The sequence below is a fragment of the Oncorhynchus tshawytscha genome, linkage group LG09 (assembly GCF_018296145.1).
Source record: "Oncorhynchus tshawytscha isolate Ot180627B linkage group LG09, Otsh_v2.0, whole genome shotgun sequence".
Lineage (NCBI taxonomy): Eukaryota > Metazoa > Chordata > Actinopteri > Salmoniformes > Salmonidae > Oncorhynchus > Oncorhynchus tshawytscha.
This window is the reverse complement of record NC_056437.1, coordinates 71,415,737-71,428,876: the sequence shown is the minus strand read 5'-3', so window position 1 is coordinate 71,428,876 and position 13,140 is coordinate 71,415,737. Positions and strand designations below refer to the sequence as shown.

The following is a 13,140-nucleotide window of genomic DNA, read 5'->3' as shown; positions in this document are numbered from 1 at the left end:
ATCAAATCAAGAGTCGGCTTTCTATTCCGCAACAAAGCCTCCTTCACTCACGCCGCCAAACTTACCCTAGTAAAACTGACTATCCTACCGATCCTCGACTTCGGCGATGTCATCTACAAAATTGCTTCCAACACTCTACTCAGCAAACTGGATGCAGTTTATCACAGTGCCATCCGTTTTGTCACTAAAGCACCTTATACCACCCACCACTGCGACTTGTATGCTCTAGTCGGCTGGCCCTCGCTACATATTCGTCGCCAGACCCACTGGCTCAGGTCATCTACAAGTCCATGCTAGGTAAAGCTCCGCCTTATCTCAGTTCACTGGTCACGATGGCAACACCCATCCGTAGCACGCGCTCCAGCAGGTGTATCTCACTGATCATCCCTAAAGCCAACACCTCATTTGGCCGCCTTTCGTTCCAGTTCTCTGCTGCCTGTGACTGGAACGAATTGCAAAAATCGCTGAAGTTTTTAAAAAAAATCTCCCTCACCAACATCTGCTATCTGAGCAGCTAACCGATCGCTGCAGCTGTACATAGTCTATCGGTAAATAGCCCACCCATTTTTACCTACCTCATCCCCATACTGTTTTTATTTATTTACTTTTCTGCTCTTTTGCACACCAATATCTTTACCTGTACATGACCATCTGATCATTTATCACTCCAGTGTTAATCTGCAAAATTGTAATTATTCGCCTACCTCCTCATGCCTTTTGCACACAATGTACAGTGCCTTGCGAAAGTATTCGCCCCCCTTGAACTTTGCGACCTTTTTCCACATTTCAGGCTTCAAACATAAAGATATAAAACTGTATTTGTTTGTGAAGAATCAACAACAAGTGGGACACAATCATGAAGTGGAACGACATTTATTGGATATTTCAAACTTTTTTAACAAATCAAAAACTGAAAAATTGGGCGTGCAAAATTATTATTTAAAATTTATTATTACTCGCAAGGCACTGTATATAGACTCCCCTTTTTTTTCTACTGTGTTATTGACTTGTTAATTGTTTACTCCATGTGTAACTCTGTGTTGTCTGTTCACACTGCTATGCTTTATCTTGGCCAGGTCACAGTTGCAAATGAGAACTTGTTCTCAACTAGCCTACCTAGTTAAATAAAGGTGAAATAAAAATATGTATTTCTGAGATGGTTTAACTGTGTGTGTGTGTGTGTGTGTGTGTGTGTGTGTGTGTGTGTGTGTGTGTGTGTGTGTGTGTGTGTGTGTGTGTGTGTGTGTGTGTGTGGTCTCTCAGGTCTACATGAGGGCCCTGTTTGACTACATCCCTGCTGATGACAAGGCCACGCCCTGTCAGGAGGCGGGACTTCCCTTCAAGCGAGGTGACATCCTGCAGGTGGTAACCCAGGACGACCCCACCTGGTGGCAGGCCAAACGGGTGGGCGACAGCAACCTCCGTGCTGGACTCATTCCCTCCAAACTCTTCCAGGAGAGGTGAGCCTATAGGCAGAGAGGTCCATGGACAGGTGCTAGCTCAGAGAAGAGTCTAAATACAATATGAAAATGATCCGATCAAGCCTAGTGGTTGTACTGTACTGTGTCACATTATGCCTCCTATGCTTATACTGTAGGACTCTTATATTAGGTGCAGTATGTGGACTGAATTGCTTTCACAACAGTGCAGATATCGCCATAGAGCTGTCTCTATCTGTTCCATATTCATATGCTCCACTTTCAGGGGTCAAATGTGTTTTTAAATCAAGTATCAGAGCCGCTTGGATCTTAACACATGGTTCTAAATATAGGCTTGAATGGGAACACTCCATTATGTCAGTGTCACAATCCCTCAATAGGATGAATATGTAAAAGTGTGTGTGTGCTCTGCATTTGGGGTATAAACACACCCAAGCCCCAACCCACTGCCCACTCTGTATTCATCTTAGCTAAGAAGGGGGGAGTGATACCAGCGGCTGCAGCATGATTGCGGACACACACACACACACACACACACACTCAAACACGCACACCGTGTTGGATTAATCATGGCGGCTGAAACACAGAGAGGGAACCTCAGCCAAGCCATGGGTTTAATTAATCTCTCACACTAGCTTAACTCCTTTCACTGATAACACATACGAGGCAGAGGTCGGTATGTGTTTTATCTCTGTCATGTTCTAATCTTCTCTTTCAATCTCTTTGCCTCCCTCCTCCAATGCCTCTCTTCCTCCTATCTCTGTTTATCTGTCTGACACTGTCATGGTCCCTCTCTTTCTCCCCCCTTCTCTCTCTCTCTCTTATTTCTTCTCCCTTTGTTTCCTCCTCTGTACATTTTCTTAGACGGCTGGCTTACCGGATAAAAATGGGCACACTTCCGAACCCTAAATCCCCTAAAAATCCGACCTGTAAGTTTCCACAAAAAGGTGCTATCTAGAACCTAAAAGGGTTATTTGGCTGTCCCCATAGGAGAACCCTTTGAAGAACCCTTTATGGTTGCATGAAAAACCATTTCTACAGGGGGTTCTACATGGAACCAAAAAGAGTTCTCCTATGGGGACAGCCGAAGAACTCTTTTGGAACCTTTTTTTCGAAGAGTGTGCAGATGTACATGGTCACTGTTGCAACCAATATCAAACTGAAGCTGAAGGATATCTTTTGAAGTAGAACTTATTTGGCAGTGATGGTTCATGTTATTTTTCATAAGATGTAGATTTAACCACCAGATGTGTTTATGTTGACATTTATTTACCTTTTTTGCCGGTAATTGGCGTCCTCAGGAGTATTAGTATTGACTGCGTATTCTCTGCTGTCATGAGAGGGAGGGAGGGAGGGAGGGAGGGAGGGAGGGAGGGAGGGAGGGGGGAGGGAGGGAGGGGAGAGGGGAGGGAGGGAGGGAGGGAGGGAGGGAGGGAAGGGAGAAGGGAGGGAGGGAGGGAGGGAGGGAAAGGGAGGAGAGGGGAGGGAAAGAGGGAGGGAAAGAGGGAGGGAGGGAGGGAGAGAGGGAGGGAGAGAGGGAGGGAGGGAAAGAGAGAGAGAGAGGGAAAAGTGAGAGACGGCTTTGGGAGGGGAGAGAAGAGAGGGAGGGATCACAAAGATATGAATTAATCTTTCATGTCTGGTCCATCTGGCCGGTCAGCACAAACTGTATCTCCATAGTGAGAGACAGACAACAGACTAGAACCAATTAACAGGATGAGTGTGTAACAATGTCCATTTTGTCCACTCTGGCTCTCTCCTGCTCTGTGTTGTGTGGTAATAGTATTGGGTATGTCTGAATAGAAGTGGCCAGGTGAGTGTTTAATGCGAGCGGTGGCGCTTCGTGGTCCATAATCCACAGGCGATCCGATTAGGTCTGAGCCCCAGGGAGACAACAAGAGCTTAGCAATATGTCAGCTAGCCGGGCTACACCATGGAGGCCATGTCTCTTTTCTCTCTCTCTCGCTCTCGCTCTCTCTCTCTCTCGCTCTCTCTCGCTCTCTCTCTCCCTCTCTCTCTCTCTCTACCTCTCTACCCCTAACTCTCTCTTTTCTCTCCCTTTCTCTCTCTCTCGCTCTCTCTTTCCCTCTCTCTTTGATTAATTCCCATGCCCTTAGTGAAGCTCCTGAGGTTGCCTTTTTAATGTGGGTCAGAGGCTCGACCTCTCGATGACGTCATAGCACAGAGACTGAGACTGAGACAGTTTGTGCATTTTAAAATCTATAATTCCCATCTCTCTCTCTCTCTCGCTCGTTTTTCTCTCATTCTCCAATGACTCGCCTGCTAGAAGAAAGTATATTTTAGAGTTTGTGAATATCAGACAAAGAATTGAGAGAGGAGATAACACACCCCATCCCATTGCCCGTTGTTTTCTTGTGTGTAACTGTTTGTCAAAGATTTCTCATCATCCTCCTTTCCCTCGCTGCTTACCTCAGATGACCAGGGATGTGACAAAGGTGGGTATACTGGTACAGAGATGCCTGCAATCCTCTCTCTCTGTCTCTGTCTCTCTCTCTCTGTCTCTCTCCCTCACTCACACATAACCATGATCAGGGAATGAGGGCAGTGTGCCACTATTTTCATTGCCACTGTCAGTGATTAGACAGGACATTACTCCACATGGACATACTAGTAACTATCCACAATTAGGCATAATCAGATCCATGGACATGTGGTGACAGTTTATTACTCTTAAATTTCCCATGACTTCCATTTGACTATTTGCGTTCCGTGTTTTGAAACCTCTTGGTATGACTATGAGAGGACAGTTACTGTCTGCTTGCAGGCTCCTACTAGAAGGTATATTAGTAGAGGCATCAAAGCTCTCAGCCGTCTCTCTTTCTTTTGGGGGAGGTGTGTGTGTGTGTGTGTGTGTGTGTGTGTGTGTGTGTGTGTGTGTGTGTGTGTGTGTGTGTGTGTGTGTGTGTGTGTGTGTGTGTGTGTGTGTGTGTGTGTGTGTGTGTGTGTGTGTGTGTGTGTGTGTGTGTGTGTGTGTGTGTGTGTGCACGCACGCCTGTGCTGCGGGGTGGATGAGACCCCATGGGTCCTGTACTGTTCTGCTTCCAGCTTAAATCCTCCCCCACTGTAGGCAGCCTACGAGACCAGAATAGAGATTCGTCGCAGTGTGTGTGAGTACGTGCGTGTGTGAGTACGTGCATGTGTGTGTGTGTGAGTACGTGCGTGCGTTCTAATAACGGACTGGACACACTACACAAAAATCTAACTTTCCAAGATTTGTTTTGCAAATGTTCATAAGGTACTCACTTTCTAAGTGGTGGACCAGCTCCCACCCTACCTTATAGGAATATTACATAAAGCATATTATGGCTTAAATGGCTTAAAGAGCCCATATTTTGAGAGCCCATACCTTATTGTATGTGTGTGATGCTAGGGCAGACCTGCAGACTGGAAAGCACAGACAATCACTTAAAGATAGCAATGACCCATCCTCTCCATCATCAACAGCTTCTATTCTTTTGTTCTTCTCTGTAATTCATCTTGTTCTGTCTACTGCGGGTTGCTACCCTCTTCGTCTCCTCTACTGTGTGTTGGCTACCTGTTCTACTCCTTGCAGAGGACTTCTCTTCCCTCCTCTCCCTTCTCTGCTGTCGTCTTTTCTACTTGCCCCGTTTTTCTCTGTCAGCTATTTTCTACTCAGTATCTCCGAGTTGTGAATCTGCCATGGTCAGCACTTTTGTTGCATATCCAGAGTTTCAGAGACATCAGACATTGAAACTAGTTTTTTGCCTAGTTAAATATTGAATTCAGCAGTTATAGAGTTGTGAATTGCACAGGTTTTTGTATGCTAGCTACCACAGCTTTGTGAACTGTCCATTTCACAAAGCCATGTGTGTGGGCCAGGGAGACCCAGTTCCCTTTTCCAGTCGACTGCCCCCAGAAGTGCTCGGTGTGTCTGTGTGGTGTCTGTCAAACCTCCCCCACCTGGCTGCCACAGTGGCTGCGGGCTCCGGCTGAGGGCCTGTCCTGCTGAAACCTCCCTGTCCTGACCTGCTGGCTTAGGGACCTACACTGTGCCCACCCCTCTGCCCGCCTGCCTGACCCTGCCTGTCCTGCTTCGGAGCCCGCAGCCCCCCCGATCCTTCCCTCAGGTTACTTACCCTGCGCTCACCCCCTCCCTCTGATCCTTCCCTCAGGTTACTTACCCTCCGCTCACCCCCGCCCCCTCTGTACCCCCTCCCTGATCCTTCCCTCAGGTTACTTACCCTCCGCTCACCCCCGCCCCCTCTGTACCCCCCCCTCTGATCCTTCCCTCAGGTTACTTACCCTCCGCTCACCCCCCCTGGTCCTTCCCTCAGGTTACTTACCCTCCGCTCACCCCCGCCCCCTCTGTACCCCCCCTCTGATCCTTCCCTCAGGTTACTTACCCTCCGCTCACCCCCCTCTGATCCTTCCTCAGGTTACTTACCCCCCCCCCCCTCTGATCCTTCCCTCAGGTTACTTACCCTCCGCTCACCCCCGCCCCCCTCTTCTCCCTGCTTGCCTCCCTACAGAGGACTGTGATTGTGAGGGCTATTTCAATGGACAGTACATAGGTGAGAGTCTGCACGTCTTCCTCCTTCTGCCGCCTTTTACCTCTTCTGCTGTCCGACGTGTCTGTGTCCTCCAGGACCTTGCTGTGAGCTGCTGGCTTAACTGAACTGGCGCTTTGGGTTGGGGAATGTACGGGTGTCCTGAGGGTGGGACTGGCTGGCGTGTCCGTGTGGGAGGTGATGGAGAAGGGAGGCGAGAGGTGGAGAGAAAGGCGGTGGGGAGAGACAATGCTGAGAGGAGACGGAACTGATCCCAGGTCATTTGACAGGGAAGACTAGTACTGAAGGAGAGAGTGTGCTCCAGCACCAGATTTTCCAGCTCAATATGAAAGAGGGGAGTTTAGTTTCTCACTCCTTCAGGTGTCGATAACAAATCGGTCTCGTTACCTAATTAGTGTAATGAGAAAAGTGCTTAAGAGGGTGTGATAGAACACGAGTACCAGACTTGAAACAGTCCAGTAGACATTGACACATGGCTGCTATGTGTCTCTGTCAGAGTATTAACACATCTTAGGATCAGTATCCGTTCCCCAGACACCAGAGTAGCAATCATTTCAGGGCATTCAGAAATGGTTACTACTTGCTAATGAGTGTCATCAATTGGATTCAACCCTCAAGCTCCCGACCGTGGTAAATACAGTTTGCATCCAGACTGAAATTGCATTTGCACCACAATATAACGCTTTCCCCGTCATCCTCAGCCCCCTGCTGCCCTCCCACTGGCCTCCCCTCCTTCCACTGTCCTCCCCTTGCCTCCTTCACCCCTACATGACTTTGAGGCCTCACCCCATACCCCAGAAACTGTTGGAATGAAAAGCAAAGCACACGGAAGGATCTGAACACAGCCGACAGTCAAACACTGCCCTCCCATGGCAATAAGACCAACTGCATTATTCTACATGATTGTATACCTTCATAATGACACAGAATACGGCCGTCAACCAATCAGGTTACTCCTTATATATGGAGATTAAACTCAGCACCCTTGCCCTGCCCCAAACTAAGCAGTGTTTGGATCCTCCTGAGACTCCCCTCTTGCCTCTGCTGCTATGGCTGGTGCACCCCATCCTACCCTCACCCCCACGAGGGTCCTGCTGCATTGGACGCATTGCACACTCAACCAACCAGACACGTTTTGCTGCTTGTTTCACCCTGTGTGGAGACTGAGGCGCGAGGCTGGGTTGTGTGATGCTCTAATGCCAGTTATAGTCTCTCCTAAGTGTAAAGCAGTGGCGCCCTCCTGTGGCCAGGTGTTTTCCTGGGAATTTTATTCAGGTACTGTTACCGGCTTGTTCCCTCAGGTATCCCCACTGTCCGCAGGCAGGGGAGGGATGGGCACCCATGGGCCTGGAGACACTGTGTGTGCGTGTCTGTGTGTGCGTGGGTGTGCGTGGGTGTCACTCCCACTACACTGTGGTCTCCAGAGTCAGGCTGCCCCATCCCTCCCTGTCCACTCCTGTAGCCCTCTGTCAAGCAGCATGTCTCCGTTGTACTGTATACTCTTACATGTGTTACAAACCAGACCATTGTCCTTCCAATTCTATCAAGGCTAATTTATCTTTTGTCCTCACTTTAGTATTACTAGTCGTTCGTTGAGTTGAAGCCAAGTCTCCTATAAAAAGAGAAAGGAGAGGCATGAGCTTGATATTAATAGCAGAAGTGTGTTAGCTTCACTCTCAGTCCCAGAGCTTATTTCTCACAGTCAAAGTGGAGCTGCCAAAGCCCTTGGTCAGATATTAGCTGCATGTGATTGACATGTGTTGGACACATGCTTGTAAATGAGCAGATTCAGTCAATATCTCACAATGCTGCTGGCAGCCCATTTACCTTAGAGATAAGCACGGGTCAGGCTGTCAAACCTGTAGGATCACTCACGGATTAACGACGAATCCCAGTTTACCACCAGTATTTGAATGGTCACACGGTTCACTGGGGTTTTAATGCATGATTATCAAGGGTTGCACATTCTTTGTTATTCAATAACCAACACCTAATAATCCAACAAAGAATAATGTCATGCTTATGTTGGGGTTTGATTTGCATGATAGCCTGATATGATGTCCTGATGTGACGTGATACTCGTGTTGTGCGTTCAAAATGTTTGTCAGCAACACTAATTGCCAAGTGAGAACAACTACAAGCGCTATCTAACATGCCTTAGAGAATACAGTTGTAATTATGTAGAAAGAGCATGTGTTAGACAGTGTATCAAACCACTTAAGTGGATGATCATATCTGACATTTTGACCCTTTGCCTCCCTGCCTCACCCTGCTCTTCCTGCCCATCCCACCTGCCTGGCCTGCGTAGCGGGTCTGAGGAGGAGTTTCCGTCTGAGCCGAAAGGACCGGTCAGGATCCCTCGGAGGAGGGGCCACCCGCGACCCCACCGATCCAGACTTTGCCACCTACGAGGAGGTGACTCGCTACCAGCACCGGCCCAACGAGAGACCCCGCCTGGTGGTTCTGATCGGTATGACAACAGCTTCAGGATGTGTGGTCATTCTACTTTGACGATACTGCCCTCTAGTGGCCAATGCTACAAACAGCAACTTCCTCTAGTTGTGTGGTAGCCTTATGAGAACCAGACCAATCTCTCCGCACATATTCTCTTTCATTTTAAGCAGTCAGTCTGCTTGACCAAGCTAGTTGTGTGGGCCTGTGAGGTCTGATCTACAGTACCTAATGCTATTTATGTTTCTGATAAGTTAATTAATCAAAGTGCACAACAAATGGCACATCCTGTAACTTATCAGAGGAAATATAGATTATTTGTCCCTGATTAGTTATGTTTAAATAACTCTATTTCACTCCCTCTCTCTACCCTCTCTCTCTTTCTCTTTTTCTGTCTCTCTACCCTCTCTCTCTTTCTCTTTTTCTGTCTCTCTACCCTCTCTCTCTTTCTCTTTTTCTGTCTCTCTACCCTCTCTCTCTTTCTCTTTTTCTGTCTCTCTACCCTCTCTCTCTTTCTCTTTTTCTGTCTCTCTACCCTCTCTCTCTTTCTCTTTTTCTGTCTCTCTACCCTCTCTCTCTTTCTCTTTTTCTGTCTCTCTTTTCTCTCTCTCTACCCTCTCTCTCTTTCTCTTTTTTTTTTCTGTCTCTCTACCCTCTCTCTTCTCTTTTTCTCTTTTTCTGTCTCTCTACCCTCTCTCGTTCTCTTTTTCTGTCTCTCTACCCTCTCTCTCTTTCTCTTTTTCTGTCTCTCTACCCTCTCTCTCTTTCTCTTTTTCTGTCTCTCTACCCTCTCTCTTTCTCTTTTTCTGTCTCTCTACCCTCTCTCGTTCTCTTTTTCTATCTCTCTACCCTCTCTCTCTTTCTCTTTTTCTGTCTCTCTACCCTCTCTCGTTCTCTTTTTCTATCTCTCTACCCTCTCTCTCGTTCTCTTTTTCTGTCTCTCTACCCTCTCTCTCTTTCTCTTTTTCTGTCTCTCTACCCTCTCTCTCTTTCTCTTTTTCTGTCTCTCTACCCTCTCTCTCTTTCTCTTTTTCTGTCTCTCTACCCTCTCCCTCTCCTTTTTTCTCTTTCTCTTTTTCTGTCTCTCTATTTTGCTCTCATCTCTTTCTCTTTTTCTCATCTCTCTACCCTCTCTCTCATTCTCATTCTCTCTCTCTCTCTCTCTCTCTCTCTCTCTCTCTCTCTCTCTTTGTCTCTCTCTCCCTTTCTTTCTTTTGCTCTCTCTTTTTCATTCTCTCATTCTCATTCTCTCTCTCTCTCTCTCTCACTCGCACAAAAGGCTCCCTAGGAGCTCGTATCAATGAGCTGAAGCAGAAGGTGATAGCAGAGAACCCACATCGCTATGCTGTGGCCGTACCACGTGAGTTACACCTTCTAAACCGCACCCTCTTCTTTCTACACTGACGGCGACTCCAACACCCTAGTAAAGAACTGCTACACCAGTCAAACAATCACAGCTTTCCCCCCTATCACTTGTGTCTCCAGATACCACCAGGCCCAAGAAGCCTCATGAGAAGGAGGGGGTGGAGTACCACTTTGTCACCAAACAGGCATTTGACGCGGACGCTCTGAGCAACAAGTGAGTCCTCTTTGATGCCATATGGCTGATCTGTGAAGCCATTACGGTCCGTCTCTGTAGTCCCTCTGCTTTGTTTTGTCTGTTTCGTGCTTAGTTGTGTCCTGTGTGTCCAGGTTCATAGAGCATGGGGAGTACAAGGAGAACCAGTATGGTACCAGTATAGAGGCCATCCGCTCTGTACAGGCCAAGAATAAGATGTGCCTAGTGGACGTGCAGCCAGAGGTAGGGCCAAGGCACATCCTCTACAGTGATGCATATCCCATTCTGTCACGATGCACTGCACAATATAACCACGGCTATCACATGCAGCCTGTGTCACACCCTATTCTATGACGGCCCCTGGCGTTTCTCCTGTGTTCTCTTGGTGAGAGTACTTTCTGTTTGAGTCAGGCAGGCTGCCACATCATCTTGTCCCGGTTATCCGTAGCATCTCTGACATCTCAAGAGGACATTTCTCTGATAGTATCTGTTCTCTCAACCCCGTGCACTCTGTGTGACAGCCTACACAGACTGTGTGATATTGCGTCTGAATGTGTCCTGGTCCCTTAGGCTTTGAAAACGCTGCGGACATCTGAGTTCAAGCCCTATGTCATCTTCGTCAAGCCGCGCGTCCCGGAGAGCAGACGCCGTCGTAGTGCTGCCACCTCACCAGCAGGGGGAGATCATGGGCGAGTGACGGTGAGACCTGCTGTCTCTTGTTAATTACAGTGAGCTGAGTCTGAAATGTGCTCATATGAATGTATCAATGAGTTATTTCACCTTTTTTCTGTTACTCGATCTTCTTTTTTGGGTGGCATGTGTTCTCCTTTCCTATTTTCTCCTCTCCAAAATCTGATATCACCTTTATATCCTTACTCACTCTTATGCTTCTTCCTCATTATCATGTATGTCTGTCTGTCTGTCTGATTCTCCTGTCTGTCTGATTCTCCTGTCTGTCTGTCTGATTCTCCTGTCTGTCTGTCTGTCTGATTCTCCTGTCTGTCCGTCTGTCTGATTCTCCTGTACGTCCGTCTGTCTGATTCTCCTGTCCGTCCGTCCGTCCGTCTGATTCTCCTGTACGTCCGTCTGTCTGATTCTCCTGTCCGTCCGTCCGTGTGTCTCTCCGTGTGTGTGTGTCTCCGTGTGTCCGTGTCAGGATGAGGACCTGCAGGAAATGCGTCAGTCAGCCCAGCAGATGGACCAGCAGTACGGCCACCTGGTCGACCGGGTCCTAATAAAGGAGGACTCAGCCAGCGCCTGCACAGAACTCCGAGGCATTCTGGAGCGGCTGGAGCGCGAGACCTTCTGGGTGCCCCTCTGCTGGGTGCGAACCTAACCCCCCTTTCCCCAACCACCACTCTCCAGAGGGGGGATCACAGCCCCCAGCCCTTCTTCCAGCAGGAACCCTATCCTACCCCCTCATCCCTTTCCTGATCTCCTGGATCCCTTCCCCTTGGCTCCATGGGCCAGCTTGTGGGGTGTGGAGGATACTGCCCCAAAACCTGTCCTGATACCTGATGCTGGGCCAGCCACACACTGGCACTATGGGAGAAGGGCATGTGGCAAAACCCTTTGGAACATTTCTGTGTTTGAGATGTTCAGAGGGAAAGAGGTTGTCCTGGTTGTCAGAGGTTGTCCTGGCTGCCCCCCCACACACACACACACACACACCCACCCGCCCCCACCCACACACACACACATGTACAGTACATGCAATCCATTGTTCAAATTCAGGTTTTTCATATATTTCTTTCTTTTTTTAAATATTATTTATGTCACTCAGCCAGTCAAATCAGTCAGCCAGTCAATCAGTCAGCCAGTCAATCAGTCAGCCAGTCAGACAGACAGACAAACATACAGACATCTTTATTGTGGCTCCATGTGGAGTATCATCTGTAGCTTTCTTTGGCCTGCAGTGTCGAGTACTTGAGTTTCCCCTTAATATAATAATACATGTATATGCCATTTAACACACATTTTTATCCAAAGTGACTTCAAGTCAAAAAATGGATACAGGAATCCTGCAGGAAATCCTACACAATTCCTTCACAAAGACAACATGACTGTTTTGTAAGGTTTCCTCACTTAGTGTTTCCTTGCCTATTTCCGTTGCTCGTTGATACAATGCATTCTGAGTGAGGCCTAGCCATCGTTATTATGTTATCGAAATGTTATCCAAAATCCAATCCACCTGCTTCCATTATACCTGGAGAAGGAGTATAAATACATACATAGTATTATTAACCAACACACTCTGTAAATAGTACAGTAGTATAGATGTAACGGTACAGAAATATGGAATGTGAAATAGAATATTATTTCATAATGCTTTTTTGGATCAATTATTTTATGACTTGGATGTGTTTTAAGGAAGTGCACGACAGTTGAATTATTTAATCGCAGATGTAAATATTGCACATGCAAATCCTACCGTGCCAACGAACGAGCTCATAGCACTTCAATGCAACCTGTTGAACTTCGACCCTAAGTGTCTAATCCGGTCTAATCTACAGTAGGTGTGAATTACTTCAATTCTGAGACACTGGGTGTGTGGATGTCATGTACACACACACAAGTGCACTAAAACATGCTATGCTCCTTTTTGTGTACATAGGAAAGCCCTTTGTATAGCTGACATCAGACACGTTTAAAGATGCAGGTGCAGTGTGGGTAATAGGGTTTTGGGGAGGGGGGAGTTCTATGGTCCATCTTGACAATCAGGGTCCTTGTTAAATTGTTCTGTATGAGTATTTATCTACAGGTGAGGACTCTGGGATTAGTGGGATATGGACTCATCCAAGTGTGATTGCGGGTTGGCTTGCTCCAAGTGTGATTGCGGGTTGGCCTGCTCCAAGTGTGATTGTGGGTTGGCCTGCTTCAAGTGTGATTGTGGGTTGGCCTGCTTCAAGTGTGATTGTGGGTTCAAGCCGTCATTATGAATACACACAGATGTGACGTGTTTGTTTTACGTTACCTTGGTGTTTACAGAAACAATGTTAGAAGCCAGTTCAAGGTTACAAGGTAAAGAAACGATGACTCGCGCTAGTCAAACTGTTGTTACTTGACTGAAGCAGTCAGAAAGGTTTTGTGAAACCCCACCTGTTCTCAGTCTGTATATTGGCTCTGTCGCTCTGAGCTACTG

At 47.5% G+C, this 13,140-nt stretch overlaps 1 protein-coding gene across 4 annotated transcripts in view; it reads left to right on the top strand.

Moving 5' to 3' along the window:
- LOC112258587 (MAGUK p55 subfamily member 3) overlaps window positions 1-11,665 on the top strand; it is a 44,618-nt gene extending 32,953 nt beyond the window's left edge. Inside the window, exons 10-20 of one of the 4 annotated variants that reach the window (XM_024433040.2) lie at window positions 1,264-1,460; window positions 2,304-2,368; window positions 3,875-3,895; window positions 5,951-5,992; window positions 7,199-7,264; window positions 8,298-8,459; window positions 9,720-9,800; window positions 9,926-10,019; window positions 10,133-10,241; window positions 10,569-10,697; window positions 11,155-11,665. In XM_024433040.2, coding sequence (XP_024288808.1) covers window positions 1,264-1,460; window positions 2,304-2,368; window positions 3,875-3,895; window positions 5,951-5,992; window positions 7,199-7,264; window positions 8,298-8,459; window positions 9,720-9,800; window positions 9,926-10,019; window positions 10,133-10,241; window positions 10,569-10,697; window positions 11,155-11,334 — 1,146 coding nt within the window. In that variant the 3' untranslated portion in view covers window positions 11,335-11,665. The remainder of the gene's footprint in view (window positions 1-1,263; window positions 1,461-2,303; window positions 2,369-3,874; window positions 3,896-5,950; window positions 5,993-7,198; window positions 7,265-8,297; window positions 8,460-9,719; window positions 9,801-9,925; window positions 10,020-10,132; window positions 10,242-10,568; window positions 10,698-11,154) is intronic. The other 3 variants (XM_024433042.2, XM_024433043.2, XM_024433044.2) reach the window with 3 other exon arrangements.
- Window positions 11,666-13,140: the final 1,475 nt, after the last annotated feature.